This window comes from Petaurus breviceps, unplaced genomic scaffold (genome assembly GCF_028583685.1).
Source record: "Petaurus breviceps papuanus isolate PSGF00001 unplaced genomic scaffold, PetGlider_PUasm1.0 90808, whole genome shotgun sequence".
NCBI classification, from domain to species: Eukaryota; Metazoa; Chordata; class Mammalia; order Diprotodontia; family Petauridae; genus Petaurus; species Petaurus breviceps.
Genome location: NW_027187349.1, coordinates 13,212,655 through 13,236,312, shown reverse-complemented (window position 1 = coordinate 13,236,312; position 23,658 = coordinate 13,212,655). Strand labels below are relative to the sequence as shown.

At 39.1% G+C, this 23,658-nt stretch overlaps 1 protein-coding gene across 1 annotated transcript in view; it reads right to left on the bottom strand.

The window, feature by feature from the left end:
• KIF25 (kinesin family member 25) overlaps positions 1-23,658 on the bottom strand; it is a 104,019-nt gene that overhangs the window by 23,527 nt on the left and 56,834 nt on the right. Inside the window, exons 10-11 of the mRNA XM_069070570.1 lie at positions 8,634-8,708; positions 2,371-2,520 (exon numbers count right to left, since the gene is read on the bottom strand). Coding sequence (XP_068926671.1) covers positions 2,371-2,520; positions 8,634-8,708 — 225 coding nt within the window. The remainder of the gene's footprint in view (positions 1-2,370; positions 2,521-8,633; positions 8,709-23,658) is intronic.

Here is a 23,658-nt window from a genome sequence, read left to right as displayed (position 1 = left end):
AGAGAGAGAGAGAGAGAGAGAGAGAGAGAGAGAGAGACATTTGGCAACTTTGGCGTGAATACCTTTATAAGACGTTCACTGGGACCTCTAAGAAGCAGGTTGGTAGTTTGTTCTTAGAACCAAACATTCCCCATTGTCATTAGGTATGAGGTGACCTGGTAGATAAACTGTGTAAGTAATTCTTTTTCAGTTTGAACAAGGAGGCAAATGGTGAAAGGTCTCTGTGTACCATTCAAATCTCATTATTGCTTCTAAGAAGCAGGTTGGTAGTTTTTTCTTAGAAGGACTAATGTTTTATTGTTTGCACATTAATTAATAAAATCATTATTAATAAAGCTTGATTGTATACACTGAGAAGTGCATGTCTAATTGGTTTTTCTGTCATGCTAGTTGGCATATATAAATTGACTATAAGCATGTACCTTGCATTATAGGTAGGCATTTGGCACATCAAGAGAAATGATATGGTCTGCCCTCAAGAAGTTTATAATCTAACGGGGGCGGGGAGGGGGGGGAGACATAAGATATGCAGGTACAACATGAGATATAATTTGTTCAATGGAAAGCAGAGGTCCAGACAAAGATCTTCTATGAATACAACCTAAGGTTATGCTAGCTCTCCCCTCCCCCTGACCAGTACAGACCCATCACATTTGTAGGCTCATCCTAAACTGTTTTTATATGACCTGCTATTTAGTCCTGGCTCTCCTCTCAATCAAGAAAATACTGTCTTGCCTTTTGAGAACCACAGGACTGCAAGATAAGAAGAGAAAATACATCAAAGAATCCAGGAGAAGATAATAATTCCCCACAACTCCCACCCTGAATACTGCCTGGAGACTATCCAGGCTCCCTGCTATTTGATCTCTCTGCTTTCTAAGGCCTAAAAACTCCTGTAGCAGGGAGGAAAGCTCCATTTATGTTATCTATGGGAACTGATTCTCTCCCCAAGTTTGATAATTGAAAATTTACTACATAAAAATGCAGAAGGATATCTGGAAATACTAAAATGGAGTTGAAATTTCCTCTATGACCCTCTTCAAAGGACCCAAATCAAATGTTCTCCTATCCTTTTTTGGCTGTACCCAGTGTCTCCTGGCCAAATGTAATGAACACACATACACTGATATGCCCCTGGCATATTTTCAATCAGCAATGTTGTTTGGATTCTAAGTCAAAGGAGGATAGAACTCAGGACAAAATGTGATAGATTTGAATGATACACAGAGGCCTTTCACCATTTGCCTCCTTGTTCAAACTGAGAAAGAATTACTTACACAGCTTATCTACCAGGTCATCTCATACCTAATGACAATAGGGAATGTTTGGATTCAACTATTTAGCTCCTTCAAGCAACAAAACGTGTGTGTGTGTTTCCCAGAAATATTCTGATGAAACAACAGTCATTTAGCATGTATGGAGAAGAACCTTTGATTTAATATGAGGTGCTGTACAAGGAAATGCAAAATAAATGGAAAACAAAGTCCTTGCCCTCATGGAGTTTATAGTCTAGTTAGAATATATACATATATACATGTATATGCATATATATACATATACATATGTCTTTATGCATATATGTATATGGAGAGAATAGATAGATGTAGATATAGGTACAGATACAGATATGTAGATATATAGATATAGATATAGTAGACATTCATGAAATAGATTTAGGAAAATAGACAAGGAAGGATATAAATACATACAAATTAATATAGTGCTAATAGAGTATGTGAGTGCTAAGGAAATAAAGGCAGTGCATACATGGGATTGGGTCAAAGAAATGGAATGTCCAAGGCTACAGGCTCTTTCTGGCTCTGCCAGTAACTTGTTGATATTGAGGCGAGGGACTCAGATTCTTGATTTTAGTAAAATGGATGTCTTAAAAGATAAGAATTTCTTTTCAGCATGTGGAATTGGCTGAATCTCTGAAAGAGAAAAAGACAATATATTTCCTACTAAAAGAGAGGAAGACAAAGAAAAAGATACTTTATCCACTGACCTTTGCCCTCCCTGAAAGTTATAGAGAGTGAAGAGAAATACCCAGTCCTGCTAGCTTGACTTCAATCAGGAAAACTGATTAAGGAGGAGCCCTCCTCCATAAGATGTGACTAGTTTACAATGCATTGAAGAAGAGTCCCAAATGAAATCCTGGAAAATACAGAAGTGACAACCTCCAAAAACATGTCTGCAGAGCTTGTACATTGGGTTTGCAAAATGTGTGTTGTAGAGAGTCACGCGTATAGTTTCATTAAAAAGGAGGTTTCGTCTTCACGTTCAGAGTTAGCACCCATCCACACTCCACTTTCCTTTTGGGTTCTGTGAATTCTTGCTCCTGGTTCTCCATATCTACCTCTATAACAGTACCTGAAAAGCTCTCCAATTGCTCTGGGAATGATTCCCATCTCCCGGTCAGCTTCTGATGGTGAAATAGGATCGCTTTCTGAATCTGGTCCCAGCATGGTATAACTCTTTCCACTTCCCGTCTGTCCATAAGTCATAATACAAACATTATACCTGCAAATCAAAAACATTGGTGGGATTTTTTTCCCTTTTTTAAAAAATGTTTTTCCATGGATATCCACATTTTTAGGCATGTCATTTGGGAAAGGGAAAACAAGGGTGATAGATAAATTGTTAGTGATTCCGCCCCCTACCCCCACCTCCCCTTAATGATTTGTTTTCATTGGAGTTAAGAGTTCATCATGGAGATTGATGCTATATGGAAATGCTAATAGTTTTTGGAACACTTTCCCCAAGTATATCAGAGATTTCAATTAATCCAGATCACACTTTCGCTGCCCCCATCTGGGTCATTCATCTCAAAACAAACAAACAATCAATCAAGCAAACCTTTCCCCAGAATAACAATGTTTAGCATTTTTCATTGCTATAATGAGTCTGCTAGGTTGAACAGAAAAATTTGAGCTGGGCTCCAGTGCCATTTCAGATTTTCATATGGGCTGTGCACCAAGTAAGCTTTAGCATTAATCTCTCAACTTTTTTCAATTTACAAACTTAGTTGATATAGGATGCCAAATGAGCTAATGTCTTGTGTTTTGCCATGTGTGTGGTATAATACGTTATAAAGGTAGCAGAGTATAGCCAGTAGGGAGCTGGACTTGAATCCAGGAAAGCCGGGGTTCAAGTCCTTCCTCTGACATAAACTGGTTGTATGTCCCTGGGCATGTCACTGAACTTCTCTGTCCTTTAGGTACATGGCTAGGACTGTAAGTTATAGAAATTACTACAAGACAGAAGTTTCTAATTACAATTAATGAACAAACATTCATTAAGTACCTATCATGTTTCAGGCACTGTGGGTATTGGGAATACAAAGGCAGAAATGAAACAAGTCCCTGTGCTCAAGGAACTTAAATACTATTTCGGGAGATCCTACATACTATAGGGGGAAAATAGGAATCACAATCATTTCATAGTATCTTGATGGACTAATGATATAGAAATCCCTTAACCACAATTAACCTAATAGTGGTTGGTATGGAGAAATAAAATATAACCAATTATGTAAAGAAGGTAGTTTTATTACTGTTGTAACAACCATGTGTTGTCTTCGGATAAGAGGACCTATGATGATGATGATGATGATGCTGATGCTGCTGCTGATGATGATGGTGATAGTTTTGATAGTGATGATGGTGGTGGTGGTGATGATGATGTAGACTATTCACCTCCAGACAGAGAGAAGATGTATACAAGTGGCAGAAACATTCATTTCTGGGCAGAGTGCATGGATTTATTTTGTTTAACTTTAATTGTTCCATAGTTGTTGGGGTTTTTTTCCCCTTCTTTCTTTCTTCCTCTCCATTATCAATAGAAATGCCACAAAAAACCTCATTGTAATATTTTTAAATGCACAAAAGAAAACATAAGGAAGTCCAGAGAGAAGACAGACAAGCAAGACAATTGTGAAAACAATGCATAGCATTTATTGCATGCTTTTTAAAAAGGAAGGAGGATGAAATGGAGTTAAAATTTCCTAAAGAATCTGCTATCTAGGGGCAGCTAGGAGTTGCAGTGAATAGAGCACTGGCCCTGGAGTCAGGAGGATCTGAGTTCAAATGTGGCCTCAGACACTTAACACTTACTAGCCATGTGACCTTGGGCAAGTCACTTAACCCCAACTGCCCTGCCTTCGCCCCTCCAAAAAGGAAAAAAAAAAAGAATCCGCTATCTGTGTTTTGTTCTGTGTGTGGGAATGCTCTATTTTTTGTTGTTTCAAGTTCAGAATTAAAAAAAGAAATTAAAGAAGACATTGGTCTTTAAAACCTCTGAGGTCTCTTCTAGCTCTCAATCTAGAATCTTAAGACATGTTTTAAAGTTTTGCTAGAAAATCATGTGAGAAATCTCTTATTTTCTTGCATATACATATATGCTTCATTTATTTTATTAATTCTTTTCTTCTTCCTTGGTGTTTTAGGGGTTACTTGAATATCTTAATACTATTCCCTTCCTTTTCTAGAGAACTGGTAGAAATCCCCACAGAACCTTTTTAGTAGTAGTAACATAAACACCAATTCATGTTTATAGAGCACTTTAGGGTTCACAAATCAATTTCCTCACAAGTACCCTATTGAGGTGGGTAGTGATAACTCTTGATTAATATGAATAACAAATCCTTCTCTGGAGTGGTGACATTATTTGAATTCATGTTGCATATTTCCACTGAGCCTTAACCAATGACCATATTTTAAACAATTCCATCTTTGAGTAGTACAAATTTTAAAAATGCAACCACTTCAAGGGACTGGGACCTAGCCATATTTTAGAGGAAGCAATTGAAATGGAGAGGTAAAGGAATTTGCATAGAGTCAGAAATCTAGTCATTGGAACCCAAATCCACTGGACTTGGAGTCATGAAGACATCTTACCATGTCTAAAATAAGCCAGTCAAATTGCTATTCTCCGGTAAGTACTGACTGCATCATTATTAAATGGCAGTGTTTGTTCTTAAGAAATGTGACTAGCTAGTACACATACTGTATACCCTACCTTGTGAATGTCTATGGATTTTATTTTGATTTTAAAATATTTTTAGAAATCATTAGCATTATACTGGCAGCCCAACAAGTGCCAGGACTGACCAAGATCACAATTTCCAATTATTGTTAGAACATTTACATTTTTCTAACAATAATATGGTTTCCATGTCCACAGAACCTAGTATTCACCAACTGTTTTAAATAGTGCTTTTCTTTTTTATTTCTTCTATTTACTAGCTGTGTGACTGTGAGTCCGCTGCTTCCTAATCCAAAATCCTAAGGGCTGTTCTGAGGTTCAAATGAGCTAATATATTTAAAGCATTTTAAGACAATATGTAAATGGAGGACATTATATTATAGTAGTAAGCTGCATTAGGATCACAGACTTTTAGAAGTAAGAGATACCATGGAAACCATGTCACCTAATTCCTATCATTTTACAACAGAGGCTCCAAGAAATGAAATGCCGTTGACCTGTGATGGTTTGAAGACGATCTTGCCTCCAGTACCACATGCATTATTAAAGTCCCTTTTAATCATGTTATTCTGATTTCTCTGATAAAGCATAAAGTATGTGTGCCATCAATAAGGAGAAAAACTAGGAGATCCTTGGCATTTGGGAGAAGTTTAGTTTATAAAATAACACTTCTTTGTACTGGTCATTTTTCTAGAAATTTTAAATGTCCAGTTGGGTTTAGAGATTGAAAAAAGTTTAGAGATTAATACTAAGGCTTGCTTGGTGCACAGCACCTATGAAAATCTGAAATCTTACCGGACTCTGGCTCAAATTTTTCTCTTCAACCTGGCAGAGTCCTCATAACTGTTGCTCCGGGGTTGGTTGGTTTGTTTGTTCTGAGAAAGATGACACAGGCAGAGAGAGTGAAAGTGCAATTTGGATTAATTGAAATCTCTGATTCACATAGGGAGAATGTCCCAAAAGTCATTAGTAATTCCAGGCAGCATTGATCTCCAGGATAAACTCTTACTTCCACTGAAGACTAATCGAAAAATCAATGACAATTCCTCTCACCCTTGTTTTCCTTTTCCCAAATGACAAGTTTAAAGATATAGATATCTATGGAAAAAGGAAACACACACACACACACACACACACCCACACACACACACACACACGACCCAAAAAACCCTTCATTCCTCTCTTCCTCTCCTCAGCCCCCCCTTCCTATGCCTAGCCATCTGCATTCTTTTGGCTTTTGGAATAGTATCCACAGGACATCATTGGCATTCAAAATGTTATTTCTTACAGGGATGTTTCAGACTATTCTGGAGTTCATAATTTAAAAAAAAGCAGCCCCACAGGGAGAAATGAAAGCTCAAAACAATGTCATCTGTTTCATATTTGTAATGAAAAAGCAGCTCTGAGACAGATGGCTTTGACCCACGAGCCTTTCTTTCTCTTTTCTGGAATCTGCTTCTGCTTAAATGATGGCTGACAATGATAAGTTTTCAAGGGAAGAATATTTCCTAAATGAATGTAGAAATCTCAGCATTCAGGAAGAAAAGGTCAAACAGAAGCTCCACGACATCACGGGAAAGAGTGCTTTGTGCGGGCCATCCATGTGGATTCTGCATGCTTGGTATGGGATGCCATGTTGTGTCATTTTAAAGAAGCAGCATAGAGAACTGGCCTTGAAACCAGGAAGACTTGGCCTTAAGCCCTGCCCAAGATTAAGACTGACTGTGTGACCCTGGGAAAATCATTCAACTTCTCTCTCCTCTGTCTAGGCAAATTGCTAAGAAGACTACAAGATACAGAACAACTGCTCTATCTGCATTGGTAGAGGGAGTTTCCTCACTTGAGAGTTCCCTATACCGTGAAATCACAAGTCTGGTCTCTATCCCTATGTTACATTATATTGTGTCATGTTGTCTTGTGGTATATTATGTTGTGTTGTGTGTTGTTTTGTAATATTATGTTTTGTTTTTATATATAGTGAGATACTCTATAGGAGACAATATCTACAATGGTGGATAGAAAGCCATCCTTAGAATCAGAAAGACTTGAGTTCAAGTCTTGCCTTTTTTTTTTTTTTGGCTTTTTGGAGGAGGCAAGGCAATTGGGGTTAAGTGACTTGCCCAAGGTCACATGGCTAACAAGTGTTAAGTGTCTGAGGTCAGATTTGAACTCAGGTCCTCCTGACTCCATGGCTGGTGCTCTATTCACTGTGCCACCTAGCTCCCCTTAAGTCTTGCCTTTCACCCATACTTATTGTGTGACCTTGGACAAATCACTTTACTTCTTGTAAAGATAGCTCTCTAAGGCTATCAGTTACAGAACAACTATTATCTCTGAATTGGTAGAGGGAGTTTCCTCACTAGGAGATATTCCTCCCTGGGAATATCGGTGAAATCACAGATGAAGTCTAAAAGAATATTACAATCTATATCTTGAGACAGGTTGTATGTTCATTCAGTGCTTAGTATACTGTGGATACACATAGAACCTTTACAAAAGGGTCTATTCTTTAGCTGCTGATTGCATATGAGTTTTTGTTTGATAATTCTAAATAGAAATCATCTCTCTTTTGGAAAGTCAATGCAACCTGTAAAACTGAATTTACGCAGGCTTACAAAACCTATGTGGAAAGTCTGTGCCTCCTGAGAGTCTATTAAGTGAATAAGGACAATCTATAAATTATTGTTCAATGAATTTCCTTTCTCTAGGGATGGGGAACGTATGGCCTCAAGGCCACATGTGGCCCTTCAGGTCCTCAAGTGCTACCCTTGACTGAATCCAAACTTCACAGAACAAATCCCTTTAATAAAAGGATTTGTTTTGTAAAACTTGGACTCAGTCAAAAGGCTGCACCCAAGGACCTAGAAGGCCACATGTGGCCTCAAGGCTCCAGGTTCCCCACCCCTGCACTGGGCTATAGGAGATCAAAATCAGGTCAGATTTTACTATTACCTAGCCATGAAAAGATCCTTTTGAAGTGAACAGGAGCCCTGTCTGTGATGAACAGGATGCTGATTCCCAGAGGGAGACATTCCCTTTCTGAAGCTAATGTTACTGACAGATTGTTCCTATTACATTTTTTAAATGTTCTGAAACATGAAATAAACATAGGAGAAAAGAGCAAATGACATCACAGAAATGGTCATAATCCTACTTATTGTGGTAAAAGTACAGTTCTGAAGTGAAGTCCTAAATAACCATCGCCATATTCACAGCTACAGGACCAATTGGTCAGCAGGTTCAACTACACTCCACATATGAGAAATGTTTCAGAGTTCATATAGGTATAACCCTGTGTAACCTATTGGTGTTCATTGGTTCTTTGAAAACATGATGTCAGGTGAAACAACATTACAGGCGACAGTTTGCATTAGAATGCTCTTCTAAAAGATGATTGATTGAATGGCATTACCAATGGGGTTTCATACTTTTTATGTGGGGGGTTATAATATGTTAGTGACATTTTGGGAAATGATATTAACCTGGGAAACCTTTTTTGGGGGGGGGAATATGCCTATACTATTGCATGACAAAACTGTAATTGTATTTTCTTTTTTATATAATATAAGCAAAAAAGCATACAATTCCTTTGGAAAATTAATTACAAATGTTAGTGCTGACATCAAAATTATTATTTTTTCTTAACTTACCCATCTAAGAGAGATGTAAGCAGGGGACATACATCTCCGAACACTGTCTTCTGAGACTCCAAAGGACTATAAACTCTGATGGGAAAAGAAGAAATGCTGTTTTAGTGAAAGAAAAAAAGAAGACAAATCTATGTAAGCAACACAAACTTAAGATTGAAGGGGAAAAAAATTACTGGAGTATTTCCTGTGACCAGTGCCATTTGAACTACTCCACAAAATTAAGGTTCATAAGAAATGACGTTTGTGACTCTGTCAAGTTAACAGAGACCAAAGAACAGGGAATGAGGGCCTGATTATTTTTTCCTGTCCCCTTAAACCAAAATGCATAAAGGAGAAAGACACTGCTCACGAAACTTAAAAACATTGTATTTATCACACAGCTAAATTAGTCTTTTGTGGTTCAGGTTAAGTCATGTCAACAAGCAGGCTTTAAGGGCCTACTATGTGCCAGGCTCTGTGTTAGGCTTGTTACAGCAAGAATTCTTTCTACTAGAAAATATAAAAATTCTATCCCGAAAGTTCAATGTAAGCATTTGCTCTTTTATTATTGGATATATTAAAATCTTTTCCCTCCCTAGGCACAAAATCTGATTAGTAGATCTTTAATTCATACTACAGATACCTAATGTATAAATGTGCTTCTTAAGTTTATAATCAAGGTAAGCTTGGAGGTGGAATGAAGTGAGCACCGTTCATTGCACAGAGCAACATAGAATATTGCCAAACAATAAAACTAACACAAAGGGACAGCTTGCCAAAAACCGTGTAGTGTCAACATCAATGGATTCTCTTGTTAGTCAAATACCACTTTGATTTTGGGATTTCGTATAGTTTCACTTTAGCTGGAACTGAACTTTCCGAAGACTTTTTTTTTTTTTCCAAAATGCACTATTTCCCATACCACCAGTAGAGTTAAATCTGAAGATTCAAGAGTCTTTAGGTGAAACCATTCTACTAAGCAGGGCTTTATTTTCATTGCCCTCAGCTTCCACATCTGTAAAATGAGGAGGGTGCATTAAATGGATCTCAAGGGGCCAGTCAATTTTAATATCCTGGGATTGGGGGTGCAAAGTTAAGAAAGGGCTGAGAAGACTTTTCTGTATTCCATTAATCTCCAGCAATACACAGACTAGCCTGTACCAGTAATGACGGATTCATGCCAAAGGCAGCATGCCAACCTCTTAAAAGCAAACAAACAACCTCTTCACTACCTGTGAAACAAAGAAAATCCCAGTAAGCACATATAGCAAAAGCTCCCAAACTAAACTTTGTTGTTCAGTTGTTTTTCAGTCCTGTCTGACTCTTCATGATCCCTTTTGGGGTTTTCTTGGCAGAGGTACTGGAATGGTTTGGCTTTTCCTTCTCTACTCATTTTACAACTCAGGAAACTGAGACAAACAGGGTTAAGTTACTTGTCTAGGGACACACAGCCACTAAGTATCTGAGATCAGATTTGCACTCATGAAGATACATCTTCCTGCCACTATTCATTGTGCCCCCTTCCTGCCCTATTGTCATTGCCATTTGAAAAGCCTTCTATTCTAGTCTTTGGAGAAGAAAATGACAAACCAGCTCCATATCTCTGACAAGAAAACCTCAAATGGGGTCACAAAGAGTTGGACACCACTAAAAAGGCTGAACAACCGCTATTCTACTCTTATCTAATCCTTAAGAGCATTGCAAATTCCAAATTACATCTCTCATCAAGAGTATAACCCGTCCCTCACCCTTCAACACATACATACACTTTAAGGAAGTCTGACCTCCTTCTCTGAGAGATTGAGGCCCTCCCACATAAAACCCTCTCAACTCCCCTTATCCATTCTTCAAAGCTCTGAATCATCTCTCCCTCTGGTTACAGAAGAGATCTGACTCACTAAGGATAATCTCTTTGCCTATATCCTTGATTCCCCCATTCCTTTGAGCTTTCCTAAAATCCTGAAAAACACAGCCAAAAAACCCCAACCTCCCTTTGACCCTTCACCATCTAGCCACTGCTCTATGTCCTCTACTGCTCCATGAAACTTCTTGAAAAATTGCTCAGACACGATGCCTCTATTCCCTAATTGCCTACTCTCTCTTTGATTCCTTGCAATTAAGGCTTCTATCCTGACCCCTCCATGAAAACCATTCTCAAAGCAAACCACTTAATGTCCTCTTAGGCATCAAATGCTCAGCCTCCTCCCCTCCATCTCTTGGAATTCTTACCACTCCTCAAGCTGCAGCACCTTAAAATCAGACTTTTTCATTTTGGTCTTTGCATCCCCAGAAACTAACACTACAGTACCTGGCTCACAGTGGCACTTATTTAACAATGTTTATTCAATTCAGTTGAACCCTCTGATCTTCTTTTTCCCCAGTCCTCATCCTCTGACTTCTCTTTGATTCTTGATCATCTGTTCTCCCCTATTGTTAATGATTTCCCACTCAGATCTCACAGAGCACTTTGATTTATAAATCTCAGATGCCTTTGGTATATTACTATGAATTTTTCATTTAGCCATGTCTGTATCCTATTTCCTCTGTTATATTGTGAGTTCTATGAAGGCAGGGATAAAGTCATACACAAATGTTACTACTTGGTCAGGGCTTTGCATTAACGGTCACTGTTTTTGTGGCTACCTTAATATTTGGTTTAGATCACTGGCTCTGGAGTCACAGGAACTGGTTTCAAATCCTGTTGTTGACACTCACTCACTACCTGTATGAACTTGGCCAAGTAACCTCCCCAAATCAAATTGAATTGAAATCGAAGTAAGCTTCAATTTTCTAATCAGTAAAATGAGAGAGTTGACTAACTATTCTCTGAGATCTCTTCCATATCTGAATTTTTGACATTATATGCCAACTCTTTATTTCTGTCAACCAAAGTTATTTCATTTTTAAAATCAAGAGAAAATAACTGGTTCTAGTGGTGTACTTTGCTCCTTTAAAATATTTGTCTGAAGGATGGAGTAATATCTCTGAAAATAATTTATGGCAAGGAGAAGGCTTGAAAAATAAAACTAAACATTCCAAGTCCTCTTATTTGAATGCCAAGAAAAAGCCCAACACCCTTTGGAGTTGTTTCAGGACTAGAGACCCTATAGATCACAATCAGGAATGAGCATGGGGGTTGTTTGTGTATAAGGTTACAGGGACAAGGCATGAAAATCATTATCTGAACTGAGGAATTTGACATCTAAAGGTAGCAGCCTCAGTCCCTGAGGAGAGCGGCTTTCATGATGTCTCCCCCTCCTTTGACTGATCTTGCCCCATAGCTTGGTTTTGACCTAAGTCATTTGTCCTAAGTATCCAGGATGACACAAAGAGGTCACCCTAGAGTAGGATACTGAATTGGGGCAGACAAAGATGCTGTGTCGTGTCTGGGGAGTTCCCAGAAATCCGATTGGCTATCAACTGAAAATCAGGGAAGGAGAGAATCAGAGAATGTTAGAGTTGGAAGGGACGGGAAGGTTCAATTTACCTCCTCATTTTCCAAATAAGAGAACTGAAACCCCGAGAGGGTTGGTTATTTGCCTGAGGTCACAGAGCTAGGAAGTAGAGAGATCATGACTAAAAATAATAACCTGGATGGTGAGCAGGTGTTCATGGGGTCCCTTTGCCTACTCTTCTCAAAGAAAGCCAGTCCTGACCGTGGAATTGATAGAGATGTCTAATACTTTCAGCTCACTTCTTGCTCTTGATACTTGCTAGAAGTGAGAACCTTGTCAGTGTATGATTTCAGAATGAGACATAAGAAAAGTGTCTCCAGTGAAAAAAAAGTCTAGACATTCAACATGGTTTAACAACCAGAAAATATTTAACAACCAGCTCTCTGGGAGAGGGAGAGTACTCATGACACACTTTTAAGTTATTCAGCATTGTTAATATTTTCTCCATCACTTTCTTAAATCTAGACAATTAAAGTAATTCAAGTTCTGATTTGTAGAGTTTGCCGATTTCTGAAGTATAAATACTCACACAGACAATTTAATATTCGGCTTTCACAAGCAAATTTGAGCTATTCCCAGCACACCCTGGCATGTCCCATACCCCTACCTCAGTAATCACAGTGAGTCTTCACTATTTTTTTTTTGGAGTCAGTCAGGGTTAAGATATTTGCCCAGGGTCACACAGTAAGTATGAAAGTCTCTATAGCATCTAGTAAGTGTCTGAAGCTAGATTTGAATTCAGGTTTTCCTGACTCCAGACCTGGCACTCTATCCTGAGTCCTGATTTATCTTAATTGAGCCAATCAATCAGAAGTAGGAGCTAGTTGTAAAGAGATCTTAGACATATGTATTGAGTCAATAAATCAAAGGCATTTTGGCTAAGTATTTTAGAAAATCCTTGATCAATTTAGGAGTGAAAAATATTTTGGGAATATTTTTAGTAATTCAGATAAGTGAAATAACACAAGGAATATGTTAGAATTTGTTGAAGAAATACAGTCACATCCTTTAAGTTTTGTAGAAAACAACTGATCAATTTGGAACAGGGATATTTGAGTGCCTGGAGTTGGAGAGGTGATAGCTTCTCTTTCCAAGCTCCTCAAAGGGAATCTTTCAGGGGATGGGGGGACAGATGAACCAGTCTCATCCCTCCAATCTTTTGAACAAAGAAAAACTTAGTGGATTTCAGAGGGCTGGGGAACTTGGACATACTATTGTCTTTGTAGCATCCCTGGGACAGTAGTAGCTGGCAACAGTCTACATCAGAAACCAAGGCTACATTAGACACACTGAGGAAAGGCAGCCTTAAGACTCTATAAGGAACCTAGCAGAAAGCTGCAACATACCTAATGCTTATTTCATTAATATTCTTTGCGGGGGCTGGGGGAGAACTTATAGCAGCTAGAAACTGGGAGTTAGTCCTTTACCTCTTGTGCTTTCTAAGCTCGAGCCCACTTTCTCTTAGACTCTATGTACTGATGGGAGAAAAGACTTTGAATGTTTAGGGGTGGGGAACTGTAGGCTCGAGGCCACACGTGGTTCAAATCCTGACTCAGACACTTACTAGATGTGTGACGTTGGGCAAGTCACTTAACCTGTACCTCAGTTTCTAAATCTGTGAAATGAGGATAATAACACTTATTTCCCAGGGTTATTGTGAGAATAAATAATATTTGTAAAGAAAGTTTTAAACCTTATGGTGCTAAATACTTGTCATTATCATTATTAGTGAAGATTCCTACACAATGTGTTCAGAACACTCCAGCCTTCAGATATGTAAAGCGCAGAGTCAAATGGAATTCAGGATCACAAATTTGGAGCTAAAATGTAGCTTAGAGGCTATTGAGCCCAATTCCTTCATTTATTAGATAGAGAAACTGGGGCAGCTAGGTGGCACAGTGAATAGAGCACTGGCCCTGGAATCAGGAGAACCTGAGTTCAAATGTGGCCTCAGACCCTTAACACAAAAAACTAGCAGTGTGACCTTGGGCAAGTCACTTAACCCCAATTGCCCTACCTTTCCCCCTCCAAAAAGCAAAAAGGAAAATCTTAAAAAAAAATAGATAGGGAAACAGACTAGGTAACCCAGAATTCAAGCTCAGGTCTTCATGATTCCATTTCCATCACTCTACTATACCACAAAGCTGCCTCTGACATCTCTCATGTCAGGAGAATGGCTATTATCACTGAGTTTTAGAACATTCTTTTGTCCACCTAAGAGCCAGCTTTCCTTTGATATAATGTCTCCTATATTAACATTAATTGCATTCCTGAATATTAGGTATCATGCTTTCCCTCCTGATTCATTGATAAACTTTTTCTTAAGGAATAAAATACTCAAAGCTGGAATTTTCTTTCTGAAGAGAAATCAAATATTTTGACATTTATTAGATCTATAAAAAGTTGCTAAAAAAAATAAACAGTGTTTTGAGTTCATAAGAACCATATGCTCCAGTGTTTATAAAAATGAGTTGTGACTAAATACTGAGAAAACATTGCCCCAAAGCAGCATTCTTATGCGGATTTTCATTTTAACTCTTTGCCTCCTCGATGAGAAGCACCTTCTTGTTCATGGCATCGCTGGGATAGGTACTTTAAGTAGGAATTCCATGTAGACTGGCATTTCCTTCTTTATTCAGTCACCATCCTGCTGTTTCTTCTGTTCCCTCCAATCTGTGAGCCCCATTTATACGTGAGATTGTATTGGGTGACACACAGAGCAAAGGTCTGTTTGCCCTAGGTCAATGGTAGTCTTGGCTCTGGTATTGATTGCAGATAATTTGACTTTTCTGGGTCTCATCTCCTTCACAAGGAGGGGGGGGTGTGTGGTGTGGTGTGGTGTGGTGTGGTGTGTGTGTGTGTGTGTGTGTGTGTGTGTGCGCAAGCGAGCGCTCGAGCACCCTTGAGTTCACTCTCTAGTGATGGAGGGCTTAAGTGACTAAGTCTTAGAAGGAAATTTCTCAGCATTTGGCAGAACCAGGAACCTTCTTACATAACTAGATCTATGGGTATCTACCAACAATTTAAAGCACTAACTTTGCTAAATAAAGCAACTTGTCAACAGCTAGGTGTGCTAGGTAAGTAGAAATAAAAGCAGCTTATTTAACTAATTGCTGAGTCCCAAGGAGCATTTTTTTTTCTGGGAAATTAAAATATTATGGCAGTTTGGTAACTAGTATAAATTGGGTTGTAGCTCCATGATCCTTTGCCTACTCCTAGCATGACTCAAGAAAAGGGGTTGCTTGACTCTTTTTTTTTTTGAGTCATAGACCCCTTTGGCAGCTGAAGAAGTCTATGCACTCCCTACTCAAGAGTTGTTTTATGTGCAGAAAATAAAATATATTATGATTACAAAGGAAACAAAATTCAGTCACTTAATAAATTATTTATTAAATTAAGGTAGTTATCAAATGCCTACTATGTCCCTGTGCTAAACAGTGAGGATACAAAGAAAAGCCGATAATAATAATAATTCTTTCCCTCATGGAGCTCATAATCTAAAGGGAAAGATTAAATAAATATATTGAAACAAAAATCTCATCTTTTCCTATCGTTTTTTTTTTTTTTGCAGGGGGGAAAGAAGGGCAATTGGGGTTAAGTGACTTGCCCAAGGTCACAAGGCTAGTAAGTGTTAAGTGTCTGAGGCCGGATTTTAACTCAGGCCCTCCTGACTCCAGGACCAGTGCTCTGTTTGCTGCACCACCTAACTGCCCCCTTTTCTTATCTAATTTCACTGACCCCTTGAAATGTGTCACAGGATCCCTTGGGGATCCATGGACCAGAGGTTAAGAACTCCTGCTCAACAGCCTTTAGAGTTGTCCCCTGAATAGACTGGGAAAAATCCAGGGAGACTGAAAATTGGTCTGGATAACTGAGAGTGGCCAGGATTTGATTAGTATACCAATGGAGTCAATCTAACTCCAGTGGTAATTTTTCTACATATTCCTCAAGATTATCTAGAATTCTAGGGGCGGCCAGGTGGCTCAGAGAGTAAGAGCACGGCTCCGGTGTCAGGATGACCTGGATCAAATCCAGGCTCAGATACTCAGCACCACACCCAGAAATAATAACTGGCCATGTAACCTTGAGCAAGTTACTTAACCCTGATTGCTTAAAATTTTTATCTAGAATTCTAAGACCAGACAAAGTATAGAATCCCAAAGTGATTTGGGGTTAGATTGACTTCCTTGGAATTATCTAAGACCTCTTCACCCTTCACATCACCTGTTCTAGGTCCAAAGTTAGCTGATGAGGAAAATTAATATTATGCTTCATCATATAATAATATTACTCTATAATACATCCTATTCCCCATTTTGTCAAACCCCATTTCTCAGTCTAGCTCAAAAGACATTCTCTCCCAGTCTGAACTGAAAGTGTGGTTAAATAATGTGATCATTCCTCCTCTCCTCCCCCATTTACTAGCCAAGCAGTTTAAAATGGGATCCTTGCTTTGTTTACCTGTCCTAGCCTGTTAACATCAGTTAGGGGTGAGGCTAAGAGGAAAGCTAAGGAGGAAGGAGGATAGGGAGAGATAGTGATTGGAGTAGTTCTGATTTTGATTCTGATTTTGGGGTAGATTCTGGCCAAGCTTAAGAGAGCTAGCTGAGACCCATAAAGCAATCAGCATTTCTTAATTGTCAGACAAAGGCTTAACTAGCCATACCTGAAGGCCAACCCACTTTCCCCAGCTGCAGCTAATTATAAGGCTTTCCAGCTACCCCAATCTCTCCTTACATCCTTTTGGGTTTCAATAGGGTCTCAATAAAGATGGTCTTTTCAGTCCTAATGTGGTTGCTGACCCAAGCCTGACCTGTCTTGTGCATATTATGTTAATAAACTGTTATCCCACTCTACAGAAAATGGTGCATCATCTGCCTCAGGGTCATTTTCTTACCACACTTATATTATCACTTACTAACTTTGTGACCTTGAATTGTGTGACCCTGAGCATTTAATCTTTTGCCCTCTATTTTATCTGTAAAATGAAGAGTTTGGACTAGATGGTCACCAATACCCCCTCTAAGCACAAAAATGCTAGGGTTCTATAATATGTCATTTGATCTCTAACAACAACAATGTGTATAACCTGTTTTACAGGACGATTACTAAGAAAGTGTTTGCCAAACCATTTTTCCAAACAAGGCTCATTTCTAATCTTTTGTAAATCTCTCTCTCTCTCTCTCTCTCTCTCTCTCTCTCTCTCTCTCTCTCTCTCTCTCTCTCTCTCTCTCTCTCTCAACATTATCTTGTTTTTCATTTTCCTCTACACAAACATTTATTTTCTCTCCATCCCACCACCACTTCACCACTGGAAAACAAAAAAGAAAAACAAAATCCTTGCAACAAATTTGTACAGCCAAGCAAAACAAATGACTTATGTCCAACAATGTCTGTCTCATTTTGTGCCTTGAATCTATCACTTCTATATCAGGAAATGGGTAGCCTGCTTCTTTATTGGTGATTGAGAATTGTGGGTGGTCATTGCATTGATCAGAATCTTTCAAAGAGTTTGTTATTGTATAAGTTATTCTCCTGTTGCTCACTTCACTCACGATCAGTTCAGGGCCCAGATTTCATCATTTCTTATGGCACAATAGTATTCTAATAAGTCCATATGCCATCGTTTGTTCAGCCATCCCCCAACTGATGGCTATCTCTTCCGTTGCCAGTTCTTTGTCACAACAAAGCTAGCTTTCATAGATATACTTTTTTTTTTTTTTTGCTTTTTGGAAGGCAATTGGGGTTAAGTGACTTGCCCAAAGTCACACGGCCAGTTTTTGTGTCTGAGGCTGAATTTGAGCTCAGCTCCTCCTGACTCCAGGGCCGGTTCTCTATTCACTGTGCCACATAGCCGCCCCAGCTTTCATAGAGATCATTGTACATATAGGTCTTTTTCCTTTTTTTTTTTCTTTTTGGAGCAGGGGAAGGTAGGGCAATTGGGGTTAAGTGACTTGCCCAAGGTCACATGGCTAACAAGTGTTAAGTGTCTGAGGCCAGATTTGAACTCAGGTCCTGCTGACTCCAGGGCCAGTGCTGTATTCACTGTGCCACCTAGCCATCATCCTTTCTTTTATTCCTGAGGAGCTAGAGACCTAATAGTGATGCTGCTGGGTAAAAGTACATACATAGTTTATTAACTTTGGAAGGAGACTCAATTGTACTTCAAAAAACAGATGAAAAAGGAATATTGGCAAGGGGTCCAAACACTCCTTTTTTACAACTGTTTTTTAGAAGAAAAAAAAAGATTATTTCCATTCTGCCTCATTCCTCTAGTATACAAAATGTGAAAACAGGCACACCACCAGGGACAAAGGACACACCATCTAATATCTGTATAGTTAACAAGCTTTGGGGAAAAAAAATCCCAAACTATTGCATAAGCCCTGAATCCTGGAGATGTCTGGAAAACATGGAGCTCCACTTGGGAAACAAGCAACATTCATTGGAGTTTATGAATAGTAAAGGTTGTTCTGAAGGGTTGGCTTGTTCGGTTTGCTGCTGCCTGTAGTGTTGGAAGTTCAGCAAAGACTTTATGTGAGTACTTCTAAGCCACCTGGTTCGGAGAGGAATTGGCTATGTAGGCCAAACAGCCAACAAAAGAGCATTGTTCAGCTGGCTACACAAGTAAAAAAACATGGACTGATTGAGTTGTCTCAGGGTCTGTGGACTACATTTCAAGATAGCTGGTTGGCACCATTGACTGAAAATAAGGCAATGGGATACTCATTCACTTAAAATGATTTTGGCTAATCGATTTAACAAGATCAAATCTACTACCAATATGCTAAGAAAAAAAGCAAGCTCTCATAAAGTTCAGTGAGATGCAACTAGATCATTCTGGAACTTTCTTTCTTTCTTTCTCTTTCTTTCTTTCCTTCCTTCCTTCCTTCTTCCATCCTTCCTTCCTTCCCTCCCTCCCTCCCTCCCTTTCTTTCTTTCTTTCTTTCTTTCTTTCTTTCTTTCTTTCTTTCTTTCTTTCTTTCTTTCTTCCTTCCTTCCTTCCTTCCTCCCTCTCTTTCTTTCTCTCTTTCTCTGTTTCTTTCTTTCTTTCTTTCTTTCTTTCTTTCTTTCTTTCTTTCTTTCTTTCTTTCTTTCTTTCTTTCTCTCTCTCTTTCTTTCTTTCTTCCTTCCTTCCTTTCCTTCTTTCTTTCAGTATACATACATGTATGTATGTATGTATGTATGTATGTAGTGTACCTTACTCATCGTTGTAATCCTGCAATGTCGTCCTGTGATGTTCATAGGAGTAAGATCTTCCCCAACCATTAATAGGCCTCACATATGGAACCCAAGGAAAGCTTGCTTAGAGGAGGCTTGCTTGTAGGAAGGCTTTTATACCTTTTGCTAATTTCTAATGAGGTACTGAGTCGGGAGGATTGCAATGCCTTCTGGCTCTGAGAAGTGTACAAATACTCTGAGTTGGCATTTTGCTTTGGGCCCATGCTTAGGAGAAGGATCTTGTGATTCCCTGGTGGAGACTCTGAGTGATAGTGTGTTCAGAGCTCCCTGACTGCTCAGATGTAAAGGCTCTCTTGATCCAGGGATGTATGTAAAGTGCATAGCTGATTCAGGCAGTCTGAGCCTTGTCTGTTGGTCTTTCTTTCTCTGCTTGTATTTTCTCTGAAGTTCAGAGTGCTGACTTTTCCCCTGAACTACTGGATGTAATTTTAAAAGATTGTTGACCTCTAAAACAGCTATCTTTCCTAGGAATGTAGATCTAAGAACCTGTGCTAGCAGCCATCCTGGGTATCCCAGTGTGGTTGCCACTATACTTCCAAAGTAGCTTTCATAAAGTATTTGTTGAACTGAATTGTCTATAAGTTCAATTCTCCCCATCTTAAAAATACTTTGAATATATCAAGCCATTCCCTCTAGCTATGATTCTCCCTCTCTCTCTCTCTCTCTCTCTCTCTCTCTCTCTCTCTCTCTCTCTCTCTCTCTCTCTCTCTCTCTCTCTCTCTCTCTCTCTCCCTTTCCTTTCTGGGGTCAAACATCTTGAAAGTGTATTCTACACTCACTCCTTAATCTCTTGCAATCTGGTTTCTGTTCCTACCACTCTGTTATAACTATTCTATGTTAAAACTGTTCTCTCAGAGGTTATCAATGACCTCTATACTAGAAAATCTAATATTCTTTTCTCATTAATACCATCTCTTAATTTCTATAGATTTTGTTATGGTGGCAATCCTCTCTTTCTTAAAACACTCTAGTATTGGGTTGTCAAGACTAGCGGCTACCAATATGTATGTAGTGAATGCCTAAGAGGGTGCAGAGCACAGAACTTTTGCAAGGGATTCATGAGTCAATATATAAATCTACAAGTGAGAAATTATAAACTACAAATAATGTCATAATATATGTATAGCTATTTTTCAAATATATGCTTCTGAGATTAATAAATCAAGTTTATTTAAAAAATATTCTCATTCATAGTAGTTTTTTGTCACTAAACTTTGATTCAGTTAACAGATGTTAATCTATGAATCAGTAAGCATTTCTTTTTTTTTCTTTTTTTGGAGGGGGGAAGGTAGGGCAATTGAGGTTAAGTGACTTGCCCAAGGTCACATGGCTAGTTTTTTTGTGTGTGTTAAGTGTCTGAGGTCAGATTTGAACTCAGGTCCTCTTGACCCCAGGGCTGGTGCCCTATTCACTGCACTACCTAACCACCCCTCAGCAAGCATTTCTTAAGGACCAACTATGTACTAGGCATGGGGATACAAATGCAAAGAATGAAGAGATCCTTACTCTTAAGGAACTTACAGGGGCAGTTAGTAAATGGAGTGCTGGACCTAGAGTCAGGAAGAACTGAGTTAAAAACCCAAACTCAGACACTGTCTAGTTGTGTGACCTTGACCAAGTCACTTAGCCTCAGTTTCCTCATCCATAAAATGGGAATCATAATAGCATCTACCTCACAAGATTTTTGTGAGGCTCAAATGAGAAATTGTAAAGTGGCACATAGTAAGCTCTATGTAAATGTTAGTTATTATATTATAATGAGGCAGACAACAAACGTGTGTGTGTGCACTCGAAGCATCATTATAAAGAACATAAGTACAAGGTAGCAGCTAGGAGGATCAGAAAAGACATCATGTCCAAGGTCATACCTGAGCTGTGTCCTGAAGGAAAAGAAGAACTCTATGAGGTGGAGGTGAGGAGGGAGAACATTTTGAGCATGGGCCAGCCAGTGCAAAGGCTTGGAGATTGGAGATGGAGTATTGTGTGTGAGGAACAAAGACAAGACCAGTTTAACTAGATCTCGAAGACAAGGGGGAGAATAATTTACAAGGAGGCTGGAAAACCACTTTGGCAGCTATGTGAAGCAAGCAGAGAGCAATTAGGAGGCTGATGAAGTAATCTAGGTGAGAGATGATGGGCCTGGACCCAGATGGGGCCTGTATGAGGAGAAATGAGGGATTAGAGACAAGAAATGTTATTAAAGTAAAAATCAAAAGATTTGTCAACTGATTTGATATATGCGGGTGAGGGGGAGTGAGGAGTCAAAGATAAGGTTAAAATGATGAATGATAAGAGACTGAAAAGAATGACAGAAATGGAAAATTTTGGGAGAGGGGCAGATGGGGGAAGGAGTTCTGTTTTGGAGTTGAGATGTCTCTGAATTTCAGTTGTCTCCAGGACATCCAGTTTGAAACATCCAATAGATATTTGATAATGTGGAGATAAAGCTTGGGGAGAGACTGATGGTGGATACATAAGAGGTGATAATTAAATCCATAGGAACGGATGAAGTCATTAAGAGAGAAGAACCAGGTGTCTAGAACAGATCTTTGGCATACATCCTCTGTTAGGGTGTGTTATCTGGATGACAGACTAACTGAGGAGAAATTGGACAGTTGGAAGGAGAATCAAGAGAGTAATGACAGAAACCCAGAGAGGAGAGTGTCCCAGAGCTAAATGCAACAGCTAGGTTGAAAATGATGAAGACTGAGAAAAGGTCATGAGATGTGTCGATCAAGAGACCACTAGTAACTTTGGAGAAAGAAGTTTCAATGGAGTGATGAAGGTGGGAAAAAGGGCTGTCGAGTGAGTGAATAGAGAGGAAACACATTCCATAAAATAGGCAACGTTTTCTAGGAATTTGGCTAAGAAAGGAAGAGAATATAGGATGATAATAGAATACAGGGGGTAGTAATATCTAGTGAACAGTACGATAGTACAATCACGGGGAGAGAGGGAGTCCAAAATAATTTGACATTAATGTGTAATACTAAGAGAGGTTAGGGACTGATGGCCTAGACTTCACTATTCAGGTCTCTTCCTAATAAATGTTTTTCCTTTCTCCCCACCACCAATATTCAGGCATCCCCTAAGGTTTTGTCCGCAGAATTCTTTCTGTTTTCTAGACACTCTCCTCTGACAATCTCACCTAACCAGGTGACTTGAGACATAATTTTTATGAAAATGATTAAATTTTTATTTCTAGCCTCATTTCTTTCCTGAGTAACAGCTAACACACTTTCATCTCACTTGAATGTTTCACTAGTAGCTCAAAGTTATATCCAAAATGAAATTTAAAAAAAATTAAACTTTAAATTTTATTTATTTGGCTGAAAGATCATGAACTGGATGGGTGGATGGCATTCCTGGCTGTGGGCATCTAAGTACCCTAACACTGGCTGAATCACCTTGGGAGCAGAGGAGGGGACAATGATGACATACCTTTTCCTTTTCTATCTTGTCCTCACTTCCCATACTTCCTCACCCTCAGTCTATTCCTCCTGGCTTCTCTATTTTGGATAATGGCACTGGCAGTATCCTACTCACCCAGGGTCAAAATCTTGGAATCATCTGACTTTCTGACCCCACCCAACTAGTTAGTCACCAAGACATTCTTCTGAAATTTCTGTTGAATCTGCTCCCATTTTTCTACATTCCCACATTGATCATACCTTCACTTCCTCATGCCGGAAATGCACCTCCTCCTCACCTCTTCAAGAATTCCTTTGTTTCTTTAAGAGACAACCAAAGCATGACCTTCCTGATCTTTCCTCACTTCCTAGTGCCCTGTCTCTTAAACAACCACTTCATTTGTATTGTGAATATACTTACATACAGATTTGTCTCACCAGATAGAATGCAAGTTCACCGAGAGGAGACATTGTTTTGCCTAGAACAGCATAATGCCAGGCATGTTTTTGTTTTCAATCGTTTTCAGTATTGTCTGATCTTTTGTTACCCCATTTAGGGTTTTCTTGGCAAAGATACTGGAGTGATTTGCCATTTCCTTCTCCAGATCATCTAGCAGAGAAGGAATTTGATACAAACAGGAATGAGTGACTTGCGAGGGACCACACAGCTAGTGTGACCAAATTTGAACTCAGGCAAAGGAGTCTTCCTGACTTCAGGCCCAGTACTCCATCCATTGTGTCACTTAGCTGCCTGGCACATACTAAATGCTTAATAAATGCTTGTTGATTGCATATCCTTAGTTATGGATTTCATTACCTTTCACCCCATAATTTGCCTTCTCATTAGTCTCTTTGCCTACAATATGATTTCATACTCCACTGCCAGATCAATCTTCCTAAAGCCTAGTCCTCATGCTGCTTCCCAGTTCAATGGCCTCC